Source organism: Apodemus sylvaticus, chromosome 10 (assembly GCF_947179515.1).
Source record: "Apodemus sylvaticus chromosome 10, mApoSyl1.1, whole genome shotgun sequence".
Lineage (NCBI taxonomy): Eukaryota > Metazoa > Chordata > Mammalia > Rodentia > Muridae > Apodemus > Apodemus sylvaticus.
Window position 1 is genome coordinate 15,358,841 of NC_067481.1, and position 24,806 is coordinate 15,383,646.

The 24,806-nt window shown below is 44.6% G+C and overlaps 1 protein-coding gene across 3 annotated transcripts in view; it reads right to left on the reverse strand.

Annotated features, from left to right (window-relative positions):
* Nucleotides 1–24,806, reverse strand: part of Helz (helicase with zinc finger) — a 143,307-nt gene that overhangs the window by 74,907 nt on the left and 43,594 nt on the right. For all 3 annotated transcript variants that reach the window (XM_052197429.1, XM_052197428.1, XM_052197427.1), the window contains exons 6-13: nucleotides 20,538–20,662; nucleotides 18,458–18,514; nucleotides 14,100–14,151; nucleotides 12,975–13,050; nucleotides 10,729–10,927; nucleotides 10,185–10,292; nucleotides 8,827–9,124; nucleotides 273–540 (exon numbers count right to left, since the gene is read on the reverse strand). In XM_052197429.1, coding sequence (XP_052053389.1) covers nucleotides 273–540; nucleotides 8,827–9,124; nucleotides 10,185–10,292; nucleotides 10,729–10,927; nucleotides 12,975–13,050; nucleotides 14,100–14,151; nucleotides 18,458–18,514; nucleotides 20,538–20,662 — 1,183 coding nt within the window. The remainder of the gene's footprint in view (nucleotides 1–272; nucleotides 541–8,826; nucleotides 9,125–10,184; nucleotides 10,293–10,728; nucleotides 10,928–12,974; nucleotides 13,051–14,099; nucleotides 14,152–18,457; nucleotides 18,515–20,537; nucleotides 20,663–24,806) is intronic.

Consider the following 24,806-nt stretch of genomic DNA (forward strand, 5'->3'; position numbering starts at 1 on the left):
CAGGACTTCACAACAAGACCCTGTTCCTAAATTAGTTAATTAGTTAAGCAAAAAATACAGTGAGTCAAGAACAGTTATTCAACACCCATCTTCCCTTAGGCACGTCTCCACTCAAGCAAGTCTCCATTGTAAAGTTAAAATCATCACTGTAAAGGGAAAGAAAGAAAAGAGTGGAGAAGGAGAAAGGTTAGAGAGAGGGGAGGGGCACAGGTGGAGAGGGAGGAGGGAGGGGGAAGAGTGGGGCGGCGGGAGGAGGTACTCAGAGAACATACCTGCTGACTTCTTTATACTGGGCTATCTCCTCAATATAAAGCAGGTCGTGCAGCCGTGACTGATAGTTAGTCTTGGTCAATGATTTGTCTAAAACGGACTGTGTAAACAGCTGGTCAGCAGAGAGAGGAATTTGGTATCTGATCAAAAGGCTCTTCTCCAATTCAGTAGTTTCATTAGGCTCAAACTCTACAATAGTCTTAGAAGAAGAATCCCAGCGCTTGGCTGTGGTTACCAGCTGCTGCTTGGCGTGCATCAGGTATTCAAGATCTACACAAAAACATGGAACACATTCATAAAGGAACATGACATCAAACTCTCAGATGAGTAAGGACTCATTTCTGTAACAGCTTCGTATACTAGAGAGAAAACTCTTAGAAATAAACAGCATAGACCTCACTGACAGTACTTTCCCCATGCCAGACATATTTTGATTATCTTAACAAAATACATTATTAGGAACCCATGTAAGGGCCCCTTTTTATACATTAGGCTAGGTCATGCCACAAAGAGTTATTTGGGGAAACATTCAGAACTTAACTCTTCAGTCAAGAGCAATCTGATGTGCAGAAGGACGAGCTGACAAATCCTCGTGTGACAGACTGTACCATGGGTGGCAGAATAGTCCCTTTCCTCTACATCCTACCAGGACCTGCCCCATAAACACAGAAGAGAACAAAAGTCCATAGAGTTCTGGGCTTTGCTCGTGTGGACGCTACTTTGCTATACCCACACCAGTTGGTTAGAAGACACAGACATACAACACCGTTGTCTCCAGGAAATGTGACTGGAAGCTGTTTAAATGCCACTTCTGAAAAGTCCATGATAAACTGAGCAAAATTACACAGTAAGCAGAGTTCGATAACAAAATCAGGAACCCAAAGAGATAATAGCATAAACTAGCAAGGATGAAAGTCACAGTGAACGCCCAGTGCCCTACCTGAGACTTACTGGGTGGAGATTGCTCACACAAGAAAAGTGAGAATTGGCCAAAAGGTGAAAGGTTGTTTAACTGACTCATTAGGCCAAGATTCAGTTTTAGTATAAGAGGAAAGACTTCCCTACTTTAGACAGAGCTCAGGGAAAGTCACACTAAGCTATGTCTGGATTAGAACGGGCATAACTGCAACCTCTCATTCAGTTAGTGCTTTGGCATGTTTGTTTCTTATTTTGTGGTGCTGGAGATGAAAACCAAAGCCCAACATATCAACCACTAAAGCTCTGACACTGCAACCTCTAGATGCCACCCACATACGCACACAAGCACACACAGTCACTCACAAAGAACTTTCACATCAGTAGCAAGAATCCTAACATCTTACTAAGAATATCTAAAGACACAAGGCGGTGGTGGCGCACGCCTGTAATCCCAGCACTCTGGGAGGCAGAGGCAGGCAGATTTCTGAGTTCGAGGCCAACCTGGTCTACAGAGTGAGTTCCAGGACAGCCAGGGCTATACAGAGAATCCCTGTCTCGGGAAAAAAAAAAAACAAATCCAAAAAAAAAAACCACAAAAAAAAAAAAAAACCACAAAAAAAGACTATCTAAATAAAGGCCCTAATTTCTAATATTTGATCCTTGTGAAAGCAGTCTTCTAAGAGTGCTGTGACTTCTCACATGGTAGCATAACCACAATGATCACGACAGTGAAGATGAACTTTACCTGAGACAACTCTGGGGGCCGGAGAAATGACTCAGCGACTAAGAACACTCACTTACTGTCTCGGCTCAGAGGCCAGAGTATGGCTTCAAGAACCCAAGATGGAGATGGCTCATAGCCACCCATAACTCTACCTCCAGACACCCTCTTCTGACATCCATAGCTACTCAGACAAACACACACACACACACACACACACACACACACAGAGACAAGAGATACAGAGAGACAGAGACAGAGAGACAGACAGAGTTAAGTAAAGAAATGCTCTTCACTGGATTAGGCATGGTGGCACACATCTTTAATCTCAGCAATTAGGAGAGAGGCAAATTTGTGAGTTCAAGGCCAGCCTGGTAGACAGCAAGAAAGATCCAGGGCAGTCAGAGCTATAAAGTAAGACCCTGTATTAAGAAAGAAAAATACTTTGTAGAAGGATGTCAAAGTTCTATTATAAGCTTGGAAACTTACATTTCATAATTACATTACATTTTTATTTAAGTGAATTCTGACTATATTTAAAGCAACACATTCTCGTGTCATTTAAAAGTCACTGACTATTCCTGTTCCTTAAGGTGCTGAGACAATAACAGACCTAAGATGGCCTCCCGAGAACACCATTGCTGTTATGTTAAAATCTACACAAATTATACAGAAACTCAGCTTCTCTACTTCTGACTGGATGGATTCAGATTTTAGGGACATGGCATGGGCATGTTTTGACATTTTATGTAGATAATGCCATATTTCATACTTCAATTTTAGGAAACTATTAGAGCAAGTAGCACCACAAAGTTTTCAAACAATGTTACTTTTTATTTCATTTCTTTTTTGGGAAAGGAGGGGAAGAATCCTACCATGTAGCCCAGGCTAGCCCAGAACTCATGGTTCTCCTCAGCCCCAGCCTCCCAAGCCCAGGAATTAGGTTATAAGCCACTGTGCCCAGCACTCTGTTAATGACTGTGAAGGAGGGGAAGCTGTGGCCATCAAGAGAGGGCCTGAAAACAGTTGAGGTGTGCAGCCTCAGAAGATGGTGTGTGTGAACGGCTGGAGGCTCCGAGGAAGAGCCTTCCTAGAGCCAATGCTCACAGGAACCCGAGTCAGCTTCTGCCTCTGGTCTTCAGTCCTCTTAAGCTTTTTTCTTTTCTCTTGTTTTTGAAGGTGGGTTTTTGGGGGGTGATGAGGATGTTTTAGAGGGAGAGTCTTTCTCTATAGCTCTATGGCCTAGAATTTGCAGTTATCCCCCTGCCTCAGTTTCTTGACTATTGGAATGAGATATGTGAGCCATATATGCTCCAGTTCTCTTACCTAAAAAAAAAATCTGTTAAGCTGTGTAATGAGCCACCACCTAATTTATAGGCTTAAAGGTCTTGAATGACACTTATGGAAAAGGAGGTAAGGCCCCCACCACGTGAGGACATGGACAGCTGTGCTCCTGCAGGCGTCATCTCCAGCTCTAGCTCCACTCCTGCTATCACCACACCTAAGTGAGGCTGAGGACTGCTGAGCCAGCTCACCCAGGGTATGTATGTTCCCTCAACCTCCACCACCTTCAAATGAACCACACTCGGGAAAGATGAAAACTGAGCAGGCATAGGCAAGCATTCACAACAGCACTTAGGAGAGCTCAACAGCACTTATTAGCCAACAGTGCTTATTAATAGAACTTATGGGCACTCCTTATTAACAACCCTTGTAACAATAATCTCCAAGCAAGGCTGAGAGGAATTACAAACTCATAGAACGTGTACCCTGAGATGTGGCAAGTAGGCAGAAGCTGTAACTGCATTTAAGAGAAGTCCTCTAGGAGGTAGAGTAGACCACACCCAGACAGGTGTGGATACAGTTCAGTGGTAGAGAGCTGCCTGCCCTGGGTGCTGGGTCTTCAGCAGGCAGCTTCTCCACGTGCTTTTCTTCACGTCCACTGAGCTTCCTGCAAACTCCAAAACCCTTTCTGTAAAGCTTTGCTGGCCATACACTGTCGTACGGACAGAAGGCACGTGTCCTTCATCTGCCATCAACTCTGGCAACTGGCAGTAATTTCTAAGGTGAACCAGATCTGGGCTGGTGTAATCATGTCTTACTTCCAGGCTAAATTCTAGGAACAAAATTTTACCTATGCCGCTTCCAGACATCCCAAACCCAATTCCAGCCTTTCCCATCTCTGGAGTGAGGACACAGTACCGAAGGGAAGCTCTTCCTTCCCTCACAGACGCCTTCACCACACATTCCGAGCGGCGTTCTTCAAGTTTATCCAAAGACAACTTAATATATAGTATATTTTTCTGAACCTCAGTATCTCACCAACCAGGGAAACAACTGAATTTTAAAAAGAAAGCACAATTTAAGTCACACACACTTCTTCAACAGTTTAAAGATCACCATATAGTTACTAGAGGAAAGACATTCCCTAATTCCCTCTTGGCCCATAAATAAAAAAGGCTTTGAATGCTGCAGATAACAGCAATAGTGTGGGGGAGGGGAATCTATGTGGTTTTAATTCAACTCGAAAGTCAAATTAACTACAGAAGGGTTTTAGTTCAATAATGAACAATGACTTAGGAAAATACCATCTGCCATGTAACTCTACTGTGAGACTCCCTGAGTCACACTAATGCAATGAGATACCATCATCGTTAAGTATGGAAGCCTTTGGTGGCTGAGGCACACTAGGACTGAAGGCGAAAGGGCAGCATTCCTTACCACATGAGCTGCTAGTAAAGTCGGGAGAATGTCAGGTAAGAACACCGAGCTAACAGGTGGCCCAGTAGGGCCAAATGTCTAACTTTATGGAAGAAGCGTGGACATTGTCAGCATGATTTAAGTATAAAACTTGCTTAGCAATTACATTGGCTAGTTTATGTCACCTTGATGCAAGCTAGAGTCATTTGGGAAGAGGATTCGCAGTGAGAAAATGCCTCCATGGTTTGGCCTGTCGGTAAGTCTGAAGCACGTTTTCTTGATTAGGGATCGGGGTAGGAGGGCCCAGCCCATTATGGGTGGTACCCTCTGCCCGAGCTGGACTGGTAGTCTGGGCGTCTATAAGAAAGCAGGCTGAGCAAGCCCCAGAGGTCACAAGAATAAGCAGCCTCCCTCCATGGCCTCTCCACCAGCTCCTGGCTCCAGGTTCCTGCCCTGGGTGACTTTCTACCATGACTGACCTCAATCATGAGCTATGGATTGGAAGTTTAAGAGAAATTAATTCTTTCCTCCAGGTTGCTTTTGGTCATGGTGTTTAACACAGCAAGAGCTGTGTACAGATTGAAACTGTACCAGAAGTAGGGGGTATTGCTGTGATAGATTTGATCATGTTCTGAGAAGGACTGTAAAAGGACTTTGGAACTTTTGGGCTGGAAAAGCCACTGAGTGCTCAGAGCTCATGGCTGTTTGTGGAAACTTGGAAAACAATGCTGAGAGCAAACCAGTAAGCAATGTGCCTACGTGGTCTTCATACCAGTTCCTGTCGTTCCAGGTTCTGCCCTTATTTCCCAAGTGTAACGTGAGTTAACTCTTTCTTCCCCAAGTTGCTTTTAATCATGGTATGTTTTCACAGAAATATAAACCCTAATGAAGACACCAATAAGTTGCCAATCAAGTTGAAGTGGCAAGCAGTAAAGACAAAAACACTTCCCATTCAAATTCCAGTTTCTCTTCATCACTAAATTTCTTTGCATGTAAAAATCAAGTCATATTGTAGCTTATAATATTTCAAACACAAGACAGAGCCCAGAGCTGCTTCAGTATCCAAGCACATTCTCAGACCTGTACCTGGAATGCTTTTCTCATCATTGTCCCAATGATGAACAGGTTGAACGTGAGGTCAAAGGACCAGGCTATGTGCCGCTAGCTCAGCAAGGTGGCTGCTTCTCTTGCTCTTGTGTTTCTGAATGCTGTTCACACACGCATTGCAGGATGTGAGAGAAGAGACAATACTGCCGCTTCACTTCTTGTAGCTACAAGGAGTGTAGAGTGCTAGCTGAACTCCCACCAAGTCCTTGCCTCAAATTCTTTGCTGACAAGAACTCTGTATTAATGGTGAAAACACTGAATATATATTAAAGGGTTTGCAAAGAAGACCAAGTAGTTAAAAGCACTAACTATTACTCTTCCAGAGGACTTGGATCAATTCCCAGCACCCACATGACCGCTCATAACCAGCTGTAACTCCTGTCCTAGAGAATCCGATACCCTCTCCTGGCCTCTGTGGGCACCAGTCATGCCTGTGACAGACAGGCATGCAGGCAAAAGACTCAGACACAAAAAGAAAAAGAAAAAAAAATTGAAAAAATTTGAAAAAATTTAAAAGCCACTGAAAAAGGAAACAAGTATTATGCTATGACTGTCTTCTTTTGTTACTCAAGCCTGCTGCTAAAACTCCCATCATATGGAAACAAATACATCTATATAGTAAAAGACACTGGAACAAAGGAGGAGCACCACAGTCAATGATACCAACTGTAAAAATAAGAAAACTAAGCTGGGTGTAGTGGTGTACACCTTCAAACCCAGCACACAGGAAGCAGAGTCAGGAGGATCTTTATTAGTGAGTTCCAGGACAGCCAGAGCTACAGAGTGAGAATTTGTCTCAGGGAAAAAAAAGAAAAGGAGGGGGACGAAGAAGACGAAAAGAAGAATAAAGAAAGAAGGAAGACGAAAGAAGAAAAAGAAAGAACAAGAAGAAAAAAGAGGAAGAAGAGGAGGAGGGGGAGAAGGGGGGAGGGGGTTGGAACGATGACTCAGCAGTGAAGCCATCTTCCAAAGAGCCCAGATTCAGTTCCCATACCACACTAAACAGCTTACAGTTCCCTGTGACGCAGCTCCAAGCAATGTCCTCTTTAGGCCTCTGAAAAGCACCTTAATTCCTGGCAAGTGAACACACACACACACACACACACACACTAATATAATAACAACAACAATAACAAGAATCAGGGCTGGCAAGATGGCTCAGTGTCCACCAAGCCTGACATCTGAGTTTGAGCCCTGGAATCACAAGGTAGAAGAAGGAGGCTGACTCTGGAAAACTGCCCCCCACAGCGCTCTATGGCAATGCGTGCCCCCCTCCCAATCTGCTCGGAGGCAAGTGCCTTCACCTGCTGAGCAATCTCGCCAGCCTGGAAGCAGCTCCTCTGAATGCCCACTATGAGCTAAATATGCACCTCTTCGAGCCTTGGGCTCGCCTAAGGAAGGTATGCTACTCCAATCTCTAAACGCTGCCCATCAAGCCAGAGATGTTAAGACCTCTACCCAGAGTCACAGAGACAGTAGAAAACCAGGATAGTATTACATCACCACCACTTTTGTTCCAGAAGCGAAGTACACTTACAGTGGTCAAAGTGCCCCTCCCCTTTTCCCAGCAGACCCAAGTCACCTTAAACCACTACTCTGAAAACAAACATCTACAACAAACTCCATCTGGAAGCCAGATGGAAGTCCATTCTCTTCTTTCCACAATTTCACCCTCCTAACTGCAAACAGTGCAGCTCTGAAGCTCTGCGCGTGCAGTCACACCCGTTCCTCAACAACTGCCCAGGATCCATTTCTCACAAAACCGAAAATATTTACCATTTAGTCCTTCATAAAAAGATTTGCTACACCTTGTGCTTTTATTTTTATCTACTGACATATCTATTTGGCTATGAAAATTAACATTTTTTTGTTCCTACTGAGAAAATGACAAAATTACATATAACCAAATAAAACGTAAATGGAACCAAACAAGGCAGAAAATGAGATAAAATGAAGTCCAGGTTACAACAGCACACACAGAGAAGACATCACCTAACTGCAAAAGCTTGGCACAAATGTAACAACAGTGAAGGCCAGGCATGGTCACAGATACTTGTAATTCCAGCACTGGGAAGGCTGAGGCAGGAGACTTGTGAATTCGAGGCCAGCCTGGGCTACTTAGTGAGACCCTGTCCCAGAAAAAAATAATAAATGAATGAATGAGTGAGTGAGTGAGTGGATAAATAAATAAATAAATAAATCTGTTAACCTCAACTTACAGGGGAGAAAAAGAGAAAGAGCAATTCTACCACCTGGTCCCCACACCCAAACCATTAACATCCTAGTGTCTGCTCATGAGAAGAAAACTATTCCAGGCTCTAATGAATGGGTCACGGTGGTACTTGAAGATTAGCATCCTCCACATTGTGGTTAGTTCCAGTCAGCACAGTAGTAAATTTCATATAGCTCACTACATTTATTAACGAAATCCTCAATCATTTGTTAAATAAATCAAAGCATGTAGAGCCACAGAAGTGTGGCCTAACTGCCCTTCTGTCGGATGCAGGCATCAAATGCAGGTATAGGCAACTACACACAAGGCAAATTAGCTGGAGAGCCAAGCATGCCGGGGTTCTGTGCTGAAACCAGGGTCGCTTTCCAAGCACCGAGCAGATCCTGTTGGGACACCCTGCCTCCTTAACAGTAGTGAGGCACACAGCGACTTAAGGCTCATCCTGGGGGTTTTCCTTCAAAGGTAATGTACTAACATCAGCAGAGCTAACTGAGCACTCAGAAGGAAAGGGAAACACTGTAGGTCTGTGTATGTGTCATCATCGCCAGCAGAAAGACATTCTAGTCAAACACTAAAAGGTTTGGCTATGCTAAAAATCATCTTACTTGAACATGAAATTGCTGCATCAAAACAAACCTAATTTACCTCCTATAAGTTAAGTTCAGGGGCCTCAAGGCGGATTTGCCTGGCCACTGAAGGAAGAGATCACGGCACAACCTGACCCATTTTGTGGCCATCACACAGTGAACATGTCAGTTAGCATGGGAATTTTTCTTTTTTTACTCCCTACCTCTCTGTGGAATATTTAGGGGTCAATACATATCTTTTAATCTTGCCCTTTAATACATTGTATCGGGGAAAAGAGTCTAAACATTACCTTCTGTAGAAGCTGCGTCAATCATTACTCTCTGCATGAGCACTGGCTCCAATCCAAAGTCGAAAACTATGGTTTGGCGAAAAGTTCCAAATATTTCTGTGTTAAATGCTATCCCGACTTTATACACGTAATGATCTAATCCATTTTGGACCATCTTTCCTCCTATCCATTCTTGACAGTTCTCAGGGACTTCTTGTGACACCTGGGTGGTACTATCTCCGGCAGATATGGCAATGATACTAAAGTGAGGACGATGGGCATCATAGAGCAATGCTACCCGACACAGCATTCTTGCAGGCTACAAGGAAGTTAAAATAATGCATTGAGTACACGGGGGTGAGAAGTCAACTGTAACTGGGCTCTTCAATGAAAATATTCCCGGAAGGGCCTGCTATGCCCCATGTTTCTAAGGTACTATGCTGCACAGCAAACTATGCTCACAAACTATTTAAGAGAAGAGGAAAAAAAAAAAACAAAACAAAGACAAAACAGAATATGATTAAAGCAAAGTTTCCAAAATGATATCTGCATGCTCTAACAGCAGCCTCCCTGGACCTTTTTCACCTTTGCCTGTGGCAAAATCTGCCACCTTAGGTCAATTTCTCAGTATGCTGACAGAGCCTCGAGCAGGAGGCCTTTGCAAGGAGGACAGTTACCCCTGAGAGCATGGGATCGGGTTCAGGGCTAAAGCTGATCATTCTTAGACTTTCCATCTCACAATGCAGATGGTGCCATGAAGAAATACCACCAGCAAGAACACAAGACTTCTCCAACAAACATGCTCACTGAAATGTTAACTCTACTCAGATCTTAGACTACATTGTAGTTTAAGAGGAGAAGCACTGCAGAACCCTCTCGAGGGCTGGGGACACAGCTCAGTGTAGAACATGTGCCTAGCATGGGTACGACCCATGAAACAAAAAAAAGAAAAGAAATAAGACAGAATAAAGACACACTATTACAGAATTTGTGACTTCATCAAATGAAATACAAAAAACAGGTTTTGGTTGAAAAAAATCTTAGAACTGCCAGATTAAATAATTAAATTATCAAATAGTTTATTGTAAGCCATGAACCCCATCCTATGTTCCAAGTTTAGAAGGCAACATATGTCAGATTTCTTTACCAAGTAATTAAGAAAGTGTCCTATATAGCTAAATGGATCTTACTTCAAAGTAGAAAAAGGTGTATTTAATGACTGACATACAGAAACCCACTTTGACACAATGCAGAGCTTATAAAAAAATTGTACTCAGAATGAACCATTTTTAACACTCTCTTAGCAGACATTTAAAGGCCCAGTAGGATTCAGGAAACTGAACACAACTGATCTTCTTCGACCAGCATGAGTGTCATACCTTACAGGTCAGAGCAAAGGTCCAGGTCTGGTGAGATTTTTTGGTGTTGACGGTGACTGACAGGTCAGGGCTGTGCTCCACCTGAACTCCTTCTATGCATTCACTAAGCTGAAAGCAAAAGTGATTCCTGTTATGGTCTGAGAGTGGAACCATCAGTGAGAAGCCAGCAAAGTAGCAAGTGTCAGCTATGAGCACAGACGGTGTGCTCACTGACCAAGGGATGTCACACATTCCCTTCTGGCCATTCTTACAAGAGTCAAGTGTGACTTAACAAGGCACTTAAACAAGACAGAGAAGAAAATTAACTGCAGACTGAGGATCAAAACCTCCCTGAATGAAAGTCATTACCATAGGGGCTGCAAACCTCCAGGCAAATGTACATTTCTGCCCTGTATCTTAACAAACGGGCCAGCTTTGGTTACTAGGCACACGTTCTCAGTCAATTAAAGAACTACCCTACGTGTCCGCACACGAGAGAGCAGAGCAGAGCAGAGCAGAGCCCAGCGCGCTGTTTCGAGCCGGCCCAGAGGCCATGTGCACTCACCACTTTCTCAGGGGACAGCGAGCTCATCCACTTCTCTATCAAGGTCTCCATGTAGCTGCCTGAGAGCTGCTTAGTCTCACTTTGCTGCTTCAGTTTTATCAGTCGTGAGGAGTATCGTTTCTGCCATTCTGCTAGTTCTTCCTGGGAATGTGCTGAAGTACACTGGGCACCGTACCTACAGATTCCTTGCTCTAAAAACCTAAGCAGAATGGGAAATACTGTCATCGTATACTTCCACCATATGGCCTCTGCCTCCTCAATAACAAGACAAACATCTTCTGAGAGGCAGGATTTACCACTTTCAAGTCCAATGAAGGGAGCAGAGAGTGACAGACCAACATTCACGACAGTCAAAGCGTCGATCCGCAACCCATAATTAATCATAATTCTGATTTTTAATTTTTCAAAATTACCCACTGACTTTAGTCTTAGAAACATGGTGATCTTAAAGTACAATAATATATTGAGACCCCTCTTCCCAGAAGAACACATGCTTCCTGTGTTCTGTTAGGCAGTTCCTTTTAGTGCAGAATCTTCCTGAAGCAACACTGACATCCAGTGGGCTAACTGTTCACACGGCCATGATCTGCTCCCCAAACTGCCTGAACACACTCTGCATGCAAGGAACTGCACTGTTGTGACTCCCCCGCCTTTACCTTTGAATATAATGCTTTTTCTCTTTCTGTATTACTTTACTTAAACTACTAACTAAAACTTTTATAGTTAGAGTCACAAATGTATGTAACAATTACTCGGTTCTTTTCAAGGGGTAAATATAAAAATGACAAAGTCCAAGAACACAGAACTAATGGCCCCTTCTGAAACACCTGAACCTAAAACAGCGTTGCTGGTTAAATTCTCCTTTGCTAGCTGGGGTGTGTGTGTGTGAGTGTGTCTGTGTGTGTGTCTGTGTGTGTGTGTGTGTGTGTGTGTGTGTGTGTGTGTGTGTACGCCTTTAATCCCAGCACTTGGGAGACAGAGGCAGGTGGATTTCTGAGTTCAAGGCCAGCCTGGTCTACAGAGTGAGCTCCAGGACAGCCAGGGCTACACAGAAAAACCCTGTCTCGAAGAAAACAAAAACAAAAACAAAACAAACAAACAAACAAAAAATTCCCATTTGCTTAAAAAAAGTGCAAAATAATGTATTTGCCTGTTGTGTATATAATCTGTCTTCATGTTACAGGAATGTGTCGTTCTGTATTTCTAAATTAGTTCACTTCTTCTCTATAAAGAGCACTGGCTACTTTTCCAAAGGACCCAGATTCAATTCACAGGCCTAGAACAGCAGCTTACAACTGCCTATAACTCCGGTCCATGGAGAGAATCCAACACTGTCTTTTGGAAAACAGGCACACACATGGTCCACAGACACACATGCAGGCAAAACACTCACACACATAAAAATAAATTTTACAAAATTCTTTTTCTCTTCAAAAAGGGCTTCTATTCTCATCTAGACTCTAGTTCTTGGGGTTTTTTTTTTCCCAAAGAATCACGTTCTCTCTCCAATAACTTGGTACCACCAAGACCTGCAGTGTTTACTACTTCAGTTCCTTATCTCCGCTACAGAACCACGTGGCTGTCCTGACCCCATCTCATCAGAGCATGTGTCAGACCCCAGTCACTATGACACACAGTCCCAGGCAGCCCGATCTACATAAAGCCCCATCAGCCACTCACTCTCACGAATGGAACTGAAGAGCCCATCTTTTAAAATAAGGCTTTGGTTTACTGTCTACATTTTTAGAAGTGATTAATTATTAATAACAAATTACATAATTAATTCTGATAATACTTCAAATACAAGGTACTCATAAATTCCATGTATAAGAATTCTATGACAGCCCTTTTAAAAGAAAAGTTATTAAAATAGTTGAATATAACTGGTTCTGTGCTCTCTTTCAGGTTATAGGAACTAACATCACCTCCAATTACCATATCTAAGTAAATTCTATACTAAAAAGAGGCACAATTAAGTTCAGCCAGCACAAAAGGCTTCTGAACAGTCTTACCAGGCTACACATTTGGCAGCCGCTGTTTAATACCACAGTCACATGGGCATGGTGTTGACCTGCGCAGCTCTGTTGCAAATAGGAGACAAACCATTTCCCTTGAACATTATCCTTTTTCTTTCTTCACAATATTATCTTCTTTGAATTTAAATCACTGCCTTCAAAAAGTGGAGGAAAATTATCTCCCTCTTTACAAGAGCCATGTGACTGCTTCCAAACAATTCTTTTCATTACCTTTTACACAAGGTGTACTCCTCACTGCTGGTGATCCCCCTGGGCGGTGGGCGGAAATGCCAACCATTACAAGACCCTAGGGAGGAATGCAGACATAATCACATCACGTGAGGCTACCCAGTCATTCCAACACTTTATGTCTAAGAAACACATCTCTCCATGCAGCATCCCAGATATGAAACAGACGCGGCAAAGGCCTCTCTCCACCCATCAGCTAAGTTCTCTGCTGGCAGAGGCCATTGGGCAGCAGCTAAATCAGGCTGGTGGCCTGGATCTGATCTGGAGGGGGTGGGCTTCCTCCCAGGGCGTCTCTGGGAACTCAGGAGAGAGGCTGGTATGGTCACTCTCAGGCAGGGATGCAGGAATGCACATCTATGAGGAACTCCTTCCGGAAGGAAAACTGACCGTCCAGGCAGGAGGTCTTGTGCACAAACTCTCCACTGACCCTGACTGAGAAGCTCCCTAAGCTCTGTTTGGGGCACATCACCTCAGAACACTTCATAACAGAAATGAAGCGCAAACAGCTATGCATATATAGGAGCTAAGTACATATATTTCTGAATACAAATGGCTTGATTGATTTAGATGACGTTCCAAATAAGCCCAGGAAAATACAGCCTAGGAAAGAAAGGGTAAGCACCCATTTTCTATTTCCATAAGTATGTCCTCAACCTCTCCTTGGGGGACAAAAAAGATACTCTGCCAGGCTAAGCTTAAAAGTTGTACTTCAGCCGTGACAGGGAAACTACTAACCCCAACTATAAGGGTGAAGATGCAGCAGTGTATGTTCTACGAAAGCCACTCCCATGGAACGCGCGGGCCGGGCACGCAGGCTCACTGTACATACCTGCAGTCTAAGCACCAAGCATCAGAACAGAGGCAGGAGAGAAGCATCACGTTAGAGGCTAGCCTCGGCTACACAGAGTTACCGGGCAGTTATTATTACTCAGCTATCTTAGGGAAAGGTTCCAGAGAAAAATCTGTTTTCTCACACCTACTTCTAAATGTTTGTACCCTTCCCCACATTTCCAACTAGAGGGACTGAACTTCCCAGCAATTCTTCACAAGAGCAGCCAGGGCTGGACTAAGAGTCAGAAGTGAAGTTAGGACAATGCTAATGCTTACCGTCCTCCACAGCCTCCACATGGCATCCAGACAGGACATTACTCGTTGCTGTCTGCAATTTTTCAAATAAGAGAGATATAAGATTTTTTTTAAAAAAAACTGACTGATGCTGGTTTAAATTTGGGCATTTGCAACACTAAAAATAAAAGAAGATGGCTAGAGAGATGGCTCAGCTGTAAAGAGCACTTGCTGCCCTAACAGAGGACCAGGGTTTGACTCTGTGGTCACTGCCAAAACATAGTATGCACACAAAAATAAAGATAAAATAAAAATAAATCAAATATTCAAAATATTAAAAATAATAAAGAAAAATCTGTCTACTTGGAAGTTTTAGATAACAGTTTTTTGTTCTGTTTCACCGTAAAAGCATGAAAATGAAGTACTTGCCAGATACCTATCCTGCAATGCAAAGGCAACCTGCTAGCTGAAGAAACGTCTAGCCTGCACCCCTGAAGTGCGCACCATCCATGTGCTGGCCTCACTCTTCAGCCTGACACCGGGAACACAACCAGCAGGGGTCCTCTCACTCCTGCAGGCCGTGGTGTGTCAGCCACTGGAGCCTCCCTGGACACTTCCTGCCATGTGCTCTTCGGTCTAGGCAGGTCTTCCTTCTACATGGGCCGCAAGACTGAGGTCTCCTCTATCTTCCTAAGACAAACAGCCCAGCCACATTTAGCTTTGACTACCTCTCGGGCTCCACACGTTCAGGTCTGGCTGGGCAAGGGCAGCATCGGCAAGGGCACCCCGCAGCCTCGTACCCTCGCATGGACTCAGTGCTGGCAACGGAAGACCAGCCACCAGCAGCATGCAGCTGACTTCAGTATTCCCATCACCCCCACTAGAGCAGCTCTCACATGACAAGCAAACAGAAGATCACATAAGTGTTCCACAGTATGTCCAAAACAAAATTCATAAACTTCACCCCAAACTGAACCTCTCCAGTATTCACCTCAAAGGAGTCTTCCCCTGAAGACAGCCACATGTTGAAATCTTGTTTCTCGACAATTTTCATTACATTTTCTTTGTTTCGTGTGTAAGTGTATGGACACGCATAGCACAGCAAGTGTGGAGATCAGAGCACAATTTGCGAGAGTCAGTTCTCTCCTTCTACCACATGGGTCCCAGGAACTGAACTCACATTGCAGCAAGTGCTTCTACCTGCTGAGCCACTGGCTGGCATCTTAAAAGTCATCCTACATCCTCTATCCTGAGCATTTTCTGGTTTGCCCAGACAGATCCAGAACACCTCTCCATCTGTCAAGCTGTCCTCCCAACTGCCACTGTCCTTATCTTACTTCTCCTGAACCAACTGGCTGTTTGCTAGTGTCCCCTGTGCCAAGCCTCCTCTGTTTGCTAGTGTCCCCCGTGCCAAGCCTCCTCTGTTTGCTAGTGTCCCCCGTGCCAAGCCTCCTCTGCTCTTCCCTCACCTGTCCCAGCCAGCTCTAAGACTTCGGCCTCTACCGCTTCCCTGCAGGATTTTCCAGCGCCTCCTCCCCCTGCTCAGTTCCTGTCACTGTGCTTACTAACCTTGGCCTGCCATGGGTGCACTTGACCTACCTGCTTCTCCAACTGGCCCACCAAGCTTCTTTTTTTGTTTGTTTGTTTGTTTTGGTTTTCGAGACAGGATTTCTCTGTGTAGCCCTGGCTGTCCTGAAACTCACTCTGTAGACCAGACTGGCCTGGAACTCAGAAATCCACCCGCCCCTGCCTCCCAAATGCTGGGATTGAAGGCGTGCGCCACCACCACCTGGCCCACCAAGCTTCTTGTCAGCCATACTTTAGCCTTTCAAACTCAAAAAGAGGAAACCTCAGAGTAAAATGAAACTTGGAATGTCTTTAAATAATTTATTTATTATATGTAAGTACACTGTAGCTGTCTTCAGACACCCCAGAAGAGGGCATTAGATCTCATTACAGATAGCTGTGAGCCACCATGTTGTTGCTGGGATTTGAAGTCAGGACCTCAAGAAGAGCAGTCAGTGCTCTTAACCGCTGAGCCATCTCTCCAGCCTGAAATCTGGAATGTCTTATACCACAGAAAGAATGATGGTAATGCTAACTGAATATATCTAAAATAACATTGTTGACATCACTGCCTATGACTGACAAATTGAACTTCGCAGATGGGGTTGGATCAAAATCACCAGTTTCTACAAAAGTGTCTGTCATTATGAGGCTACTAATGGGCATGCTTTTAAAAGCTAACCCAGGGGTTGGTAAAATGAATTGAATACAATGAATATATGAAAACAAACAAACCAGGATGCATTACTTATGCCACAAACACTCTAGTTTTCACAAAAGATCCACACTGAAAGATCACTCCTAAGTTCCATGATCGAGGTCTTCACATCATGAGTATAGAAATAATATCTGAACTAGAGGGACACCTCCAGCTATGTTAACAAGGAGGAGATTTCACGGCACCTCAACTCTAGACAAAGACCCAACTACAGACAACAGAGGAGTGCCAGGAGTAAGAGAATTAGCCTTTCCTTGGGAGGAGCCCACAAACTGGTTATCCAATACCTGAAATCATATATATACACAACTAACAGAAACAGAAAATAGAAACATAGGCAGGTACTTAGAAACAGTTGGAAGAAGAAAAAGGAAGGGAGAAAATGAAATTATTATATTTTAACTTCAAAAATAAATGGCCCAAAATATATAAATAAATACATAAAATAGTAAATAAAAATAAAAACCTTCCCATCTGCCTGGATGAGCTATGAGTTTTTACACGCGCTGTGGCCCTGCACAATCCTCACACACCCTGTGCCCCTGCACGGGCTGTGCATCCTCACACACCCTGTGGCCCTGCACGGGCTGTGCATCCTCACACACCCTGTGGCCCTGCACAATCCTCACACACCCTGTGCCCCTGCACGGGCTGTGCATCCTCACACACCCTGTGGCCCTGCACGGGCTGTGCATCCTTACACACACTGTGGCCCTGCACGGGCTGTGCATCCTCACACACCCTGTGCCCCTGCACGGGCTGTGCATCCTCACACACACTGTGGCCCTGCACGGGCTGTGCATCCTCACACACCCTGTGGCCCTGCACGGGCTGTGCATCCTCACACACCCTGTGGCCCTGCACGGGCTGTGCATCCTCACACACCCTGTGGCCCTGCACAGGCTGTGCATCCTCACACGCACTGTGGCCCTGCACGGGCTGTGAATCCTCACACGCGCTGTGGCCCTGCACGGGCTGTGCATCCTCACACACCCTGTGCCCCTGCACAGGCTGTGCATCCTCACACACCCTGTGGCCCTGCACGGGCTGTGCATCCTCACACACCCTGTGGCCCTGCACAGGCTGTGCATCCTCACACGCACTGTGGCCCTGCACGGGCTGTGCATCCTCACATGCGCTGTGGCCCTGCACGGGCTGTGCATCCTCACACACACTGTGGCCCTGCATGAGTTGTGCATCCTTACACACACTGTGGCCCTGCCTTTCACATGTCCTGCAAGTGCTTCCCGAGGGCACTTCTGTCCCTGTTGACCTTGATAATTATCATTTTCAATAAATAAAAATAAAATTCTTTAAGTCACAAACTTCCCTGTTGCTTAAAAAGACATGGATGATTTAAAGATTATCTTCTTTAAATTTTCAGTGTTGTGGTTTGTAACTGCACAGGATAATCAAAAATTAAAATTTCCCAAGTACTTTCTTTTGAGGGACATAAATAACTCATAAGAATAACAGGGATGGGAGTCAGAGAGATGAGACTCCATGTATGAAGAGCGCGCTATACAAATGTGAAGGCTCTCAGAACCCAAGTAAAAGCCCAGAGAAGCACAGTGACCTCCTAGAATCCCAGCACTCAGGAGGCAGAAACAAGGGATCCCAAAGACACCTGGCTAGCTGACCAGCCAGAAATGGCATGCTCCAGGTTCAGCAAGAAACCCTGTCTCAATAAAAAATCAAAGACGATATCCAACATCAACCTGAGGCCTCCACATGAATGCACACATATACTCTCACAACCACACATCCATGGGTTGCCCACACACATATGAATACACATACACACAAACATACATGAAGAAGAGGAGGAGGAGGAAGAGGAAAAGGAAGGAAGGAAGGAAGGAAGGAAGGAAGGAAGGAAGGAAGGAAGGAAGGAAGGAAGGAAGGAAGGAAGGAAGGAAGGAAGACCTAGGACACAGAGACCTGAAAACCCATGTTCTGAGGGTGATATCCAACCCAGTTACATAGAAAGCACCCTTGTCACCTTGCATATTGGCGGACACCACCACAATGTTCAAAATGCTAACATGCACGGCTCGGATGCTCACTGACTCAGCTGGGCTTGATCGGCCCAAAGAGATCCCTGAAATGGACTTACCTCTGTTTCTGTGAGAAGTGTCTTGAGTCTCGTCAAATCTTTCGTTACCATCCCATTCTGCAAGGGTGAAGTGAAGAAAGGAACTATCAATGTGTCAGCCTTACTCTCACAGCTCAGCCCAGCTGTGGTCACCACAGCTCTCCTGACCCCTTCCTCCACACTGCCACTCTGTCACTAAGGAGCTGCATGCAACTGGGGAAAGGGAAAGGCCTAACAGGAACAAAGACTCAGTTGTCACTCCAGTTAAGCACACACTCTGTACTCCCTCATGTACCCGTATAAAATAATCTCAGCACTCAGAAGACAGAGGCAGGTAGATCTCTTGAGTTTGAGGCCAGCCTGGTCTATACGGTAAGTTCAGGCTAGCCAGAGTTACATAAATGAGACCCTGTCTCAAAAATTTCTTTTTAAATGGTTGCCAAAGCAAAGCATTAGAAAAGCAAACCTAATTTTTGCTTTGGTCCTAATGGATTGTCCTTTTTTTTTTTTTTTTTGAGACAGGGTTTCTTTGTATAGCCTTGGCTGTCCTGAAACTCACTCTGTAGACCAGGCTGGCCTCGAACTCAGAAATCCACCTGCCTCTGCCTCCCAGAGTGCTGGGATTACAGGCGTGTGCCACCACCTCCCTGCTGGATTGTCCTTATTTGCAAAATGCTGAACTCAGTGGTTATCCACAAGTTAGAAAAAAACAGGGAATCAGTATAACACCTAAAGATGGACCATTTGTTTTTTAACTTTTGATATTCAATTTCAGAAAATTTTAAAATGAAAAGCAAGTTACTTTTCACTGGTTTTAAATTTAAAAGCCCAACGGGTAAACAGTAAGATAATTAACTTACAAAGGAAAATACCTTTTAAGGCTGGGCACACCTGTAACTGCTGTTCTTGAAAGGTCTGGGGGGACCCAAGCCTGAGGCCAGCCTGTGCTATATACACAGAGACACTTTGTCTCAGAAAGCGTTTTTCTCTTGCTAAGTAGGTGACTTGCAACGGTGATCCCAGCACTCAGAAGCACAAGGCAGAAGTCTGATTCCAGGTCTAGGCCTTCCTCCACACGCTAAAATGAGGCCCTGCCCCAAAGAAGGAAAGAATACACAACTCCATCTTGACAGCTGTTTCGACCTAGCTGTGTTGCTTTGCTGTGCTCACGGGTGTAAATCTTGTGAAATCAGAGACATAACCAAGTCACCAAAGTAGTTCAGTGCACGGGGATTCCTTCCAAGCTTACTCGCCCCACGGTAGGTCAGGGATACCACACTTTGTAACACACCGAAGTAGCTGAAGTTAGGAATGCCAGCTAAGTATAGAGGCACACATTCTCAAGACTAGGAAGTGTGAGGTAAGAGGATTGTGAGTTCAAGACCAGCCTGGGCCATAATGAGACCAAGTCTCAAAAAAACGAAAACTAAGAAGCCAGGTGTCGTAGCTCACATATGCAATTCCAGTATTCTTAAGGTTAAGGCAGTAGGATCACTCTGAGCTTGAGGCCACCCTGGGCTACATATTAAGATCTAGTCTCAAAATCACAAGACAAACAATAAGAACCCTGTAAGAAATAAACACAGACAAACATTTTAAAACCCAAACATGGTTTCAGTCTCTGCTCAACATACCTTTTATTGGGTTTGTTTTTTTGTTTTTGTTTGTTTGTTTGCTTGCTTGTTTTTTTGAGACAGGGTTTCTCTGTATAGCCCTGGCTGTCCTGGAACTCACTCTGTAGACCAGGCTGGCCTCGAACTCAGAAATCCACCTGTCTCTGCCTCCCAAGTGCTGGGATTAAAGGCATGCGCCACCACTGCCCGGCTCAACAGACCTTTTAAGAAAACCATTTGGACCAGTGGCACACAATTTTAATCCCAGTACTCAGGAGGCAGAGGCAAGTGGATCTCTGTGAGTTCAAAACCAGCCTGGTCTACAAAGTGAGTTCCATGAGAGTCAGGGCTACACAAAGTCTTGGGATTTTCATGAACTTAGACATCTGACAGAACTCCACTGGACACTAATACACTCTGTTCCTCCTACTCTCCTGAGGAGTCAGACATGAGTCTGCAAGTGTTCAAACCCATGTGCGTTAACATACCAGAGACTCCCCTGACAGGGACTTGGCAAGGATGGAGGACACAGGCTGAAGCTTCCCTTTCAGCTGCATGCAACACAGCACTGCCCGGAAGGCACTCTCTCCCGTGGCCAGTCCTTCCCCGAGCACTGCCAAGGAAGAAGCACATGGTTAGCCCAGGGCACTCACACACAATGTTCTTGCTTGCAGTAGAAAGCCATCCTAAGTGCAGCTTTGTACACACTACAAGAGTAACTCCAAACAGAAAAGCAGCAGGCCTTTAAGTCATGCATGCAAGGACAAGAAGGAACATGGCAAATAATGGGTGAACCCTTCTACAACCTCCAGCATCAAAACCTGGGGGATGGCCTCTAAAGCTCTCCAGTGGGCAGCGGGGTAAAAACTTGTCAGTTTCCGTGATGAACAGGAGGACACATCAGTGCTCAACACATCCCACGCAGAGAAGACAAATGTTTCAGGTGACATGGCAGCTACTGATCATACGCACTACATACATGCCTCAGAATACCACAATCACACTTGGCTGAAATAACCGTCAATTAGACAGTAAGAAAACAAGTAGTTGATGCTTTTAAAAAGGCTCTAGTAGGGCACAGCAATGCACACCTAAATCCAGTTAAGCAAGAGGCTGAGGAAGGAAGCTAACTGAAGCCACCTGGTTCTAGCAGAGAAAATATAGAGACCACCTCTCATAAAAGTGCTTGCTATGTAATTCCAATGACCTTAGTAGGGCCTATTGGACCCCTTAGTAGAAGAGAACCAACTCCCCAGACGTTTCTCTATGACCTCCACATGTGCAGCTTTACACACACACACACACACACAAAATACACACACAATAATATTTTTAAATTAAGTTCTTTTCAAAAAATGTTTACTCTATTAAGCTAGATGAGGGCTTTTAAAACTGCAGATTTATTAGTTGACTGGATCCTGTACCATTAACATGTTTAGAGAAACTGCAAATCCCAAGTTGGATGTAGCTCGATCACTCAAGGGCTTGGCTAGCACACAGAAAGCTCAGGACCCAGCACTGTTCATAACAGTGGCACCGACTCGACTCCTGACACTAAGGAGACAGAGGCAGGAGCATCGGGAGCTCAGCGTTCTCTCCACCTCTGTAGCGAGTGTGAGGGAGGGAGGCTGGGAGATGCAGAGAGAGACGAAGAAGGAAGGAAAGGAGGGAGAAATCTCAACACTGGCTATTTCTACATAGTTAAAAATTAGACTGTAGGGGCTGGAGAGAATGCTCAGCGAGCTAGTTGCTCTTGCAAAAGTGTTCACTTCCCAGCACCCACAAGATGGTTAATAACCATCTGTACTCCAGCTCCAGAGAATCTAAAACCCTCTTCTAACTTCCTGATCATGAGGTATGTAATGGTGCACAGACATACATGAAGGGAAAACACTCATACCATAAACATAAGAAGTAAAATATATAAATTTTAAAAAAACAAAACAAGAAAAAAAACCCTTAAAAGTTAGTCTTTATCAGAGAGCCTCGCATGGTGGTGCAGCACACCTTTAATCCCAGCAGAGGTAAAGGGCACACTTCTGAGGCCAGCCTAGTCTACATAGTAAGAACACTTTAAAAAAACAAAAAAGAAAGATAAAAAGAAAAAGTCTTCATCAAATTAGTAAGATTAACTAAGATCCAATTACTAATGGTCACAGAATATACTACCTAGTCTATTTGCAAGACTTTGTTATAAACCACTTCCAAGTGGTATCCTTTCCTGAGTGTAGCCGCACTGTACCACACTGTACTGCACCATACTGTACCATGCCATACTGTGCCGCACCATACCATGCCAGGCTGTACTATGCCATCCTGTACCAAGGGGTACTGTACTACACCCTCCTATACTGTGCCATACTGTACTAACTGTGTCATACAGTACTATGTAGATGGAGGGTCTCATCGGCAGGACGGTTTAAGTTGAGCTGACTGTCCCCCTCACTGAACTGTTACATTTTTATCACACAATTTACACCACACTAATGAAATCCTACATAAAGGTTTACCACAGTCTTGTCATTTAAACAGTGCTCAATGACCGTTCATGCTTTATCCAATTGCTATTAATAATTAGATATTTACATAGCAGAGCCTTATAAACACAACAGCTAATGCCAACATTGTCCATGTTAGCAGTTTTATTTTTCATATTATTGGAGATGTAATATTACATCAAGAAAATACAATAGTTTATTTAGCTATTTCTTTGGTCCAAAAGATTTCTACTTTTATTCTTATAGTAATTCTGTAGCTAAGTGTACTGGCTAGTTTTGTGTGTCAACTTGACACAGGCTGGAGTTATCACAGAGAAAGGAGCTTCAGTTGGGGAAGTGCCTCCATGAGATCCAGCTGTAGGTCATTTTCTCAATTAGTGATCAAGTGGTGATGGCCCCTTGTGGGTGGTTCCACCTTTGGGCTGGAATTCTTGGGTTCTATAAGAGAGCAGGCTGAGCAAGCCAGGGGAAGCAAGCCAGTAAGAAACATCCCTCCATGGCCTCTGCATCAGCTCCTGCTTCCTGACCTGCTTGAGTTCCAGGCCTGACTTCCTTTTGTGATGAACTGCAACGTGGAAGTGTAAGCTCAATAAGCCCTTTCCTCCCCAACTTGCTTCTTGGTCATGATGTTTGTGCAGGAATAGAAACCCTGACTAAGACACTAAGTGTGGTGGCGTAGGCTTTTAATTTCAATGCTCTGAAGGCAGACAAAGGTAGAGCTCTGGGAGTTCAAGGCCAGCCTGGTCTACATAGCAAGCTCTAGCCAGCCAGAGCTACACAGTAAGATAGATAGATGATAGATAGATGGGAAAGGGGAAAGGGGAAAGGGGAAAGGGAGAAATAGATAAACTAGGGCTAGAGAGATGGGTCAGCAGTTAAGAGTACTGGCTACTCTTACAGAGATCCTGAGTTCAATTCCAAATGGTGGCTCACACCTGACTCTAACTCCTATTCCAGGGACCCAACACCCTCACACAGCCATACATGGAACACCCAATGTACAAAAGAACAACAACAACAAAAAAAAAAAGTTAAGAGCCCTGGAGGTGAAACCGTCACCAAGCCTAATGACATGAGTTTGATCCCAGAGACTGACATGATGGAAGGAAAAAACTAATTCCTACAAACTGTCCTCTGAGGCAGATGGTGATAGCATAAGCCTTTAATCCCAGCACTTGGAAGGCGGAGGCAGGAGGATCTCAGTGAGTTCAAGGCTAGCCTGGTCTTTAGAAGTAATTCCAGGACAGCCAGAGCTGTTACAAAGAAAAACTATTTCCACAAAAAATCAATCAATCAATCAATACAAAAACACCTGTGTCTCTGACCTCCATATGTATGCTATAATGACCACGTGCTATGCCACGGGTATAGCACACAAGTTCAAGACCAAGCAAACGTGCACACACACACACACACACACACAATTGTAAATGCAATTTAACTTTAAAAAAACAGAAAGCAAATAGTTAAGTGAACATTCGGTCTAGTGCTTGCTTGACATAAGGCCCTCCCTGGACAGTCCTGACTCCACACACACCTGCAGTCCTGGCCATAGAGGGGTGGCAGAAAGAACACAAGTTCAAGGTCATCCTCTGCTACATAGCAAGTCTAAGGCCATAAGTCAAAATAAAACATTAATAAAAAGATTTCAAAGCTGCAACACAGAGGTGCCTCTCAGGGAGTGAGAAAGCTCAGAACCATAGCGACAGGGAAAGCACAGGAGAGCAAGCAACTGAGTGGGGAAAGGAATTTGTTTCCAAGAGACTTCTGAACTCAACCCCAGAACCCACATGGGAGGACAGACCCACACCCTACCGCTGTCCTCTGCACCCCACATGCGATCATCCACATGGGAGGACAGACCCACACCTTACCGCTGTCCTCTGCACCCCACATGCGATCACCCACATGGGAAGGGCAGAACCACACCCTACTGCTGTCCTCTGAACCCCACATGCGATCATCCACATGAGAGGACAGAACCACACCCTACCACTGTCCTCTGAACCCCACATGCGATCATCCACATGGGAAAACAGAACAACAGCCTATCACTGTCCTCTGAACCCCACATGCGATCATCCACATGTGAAGACAGAACAACATCCTATCACTGTCCTCTGAACCCCACATGCGATCATCCACATGTGAAGACAGAACAACATCCTATCACTGTCCTCTGAACCCCACATGCGATCATCCACATGGGAAGACAGAACAACATCCTATCACTGTCCTCTGAACCCCACATGCAATCAC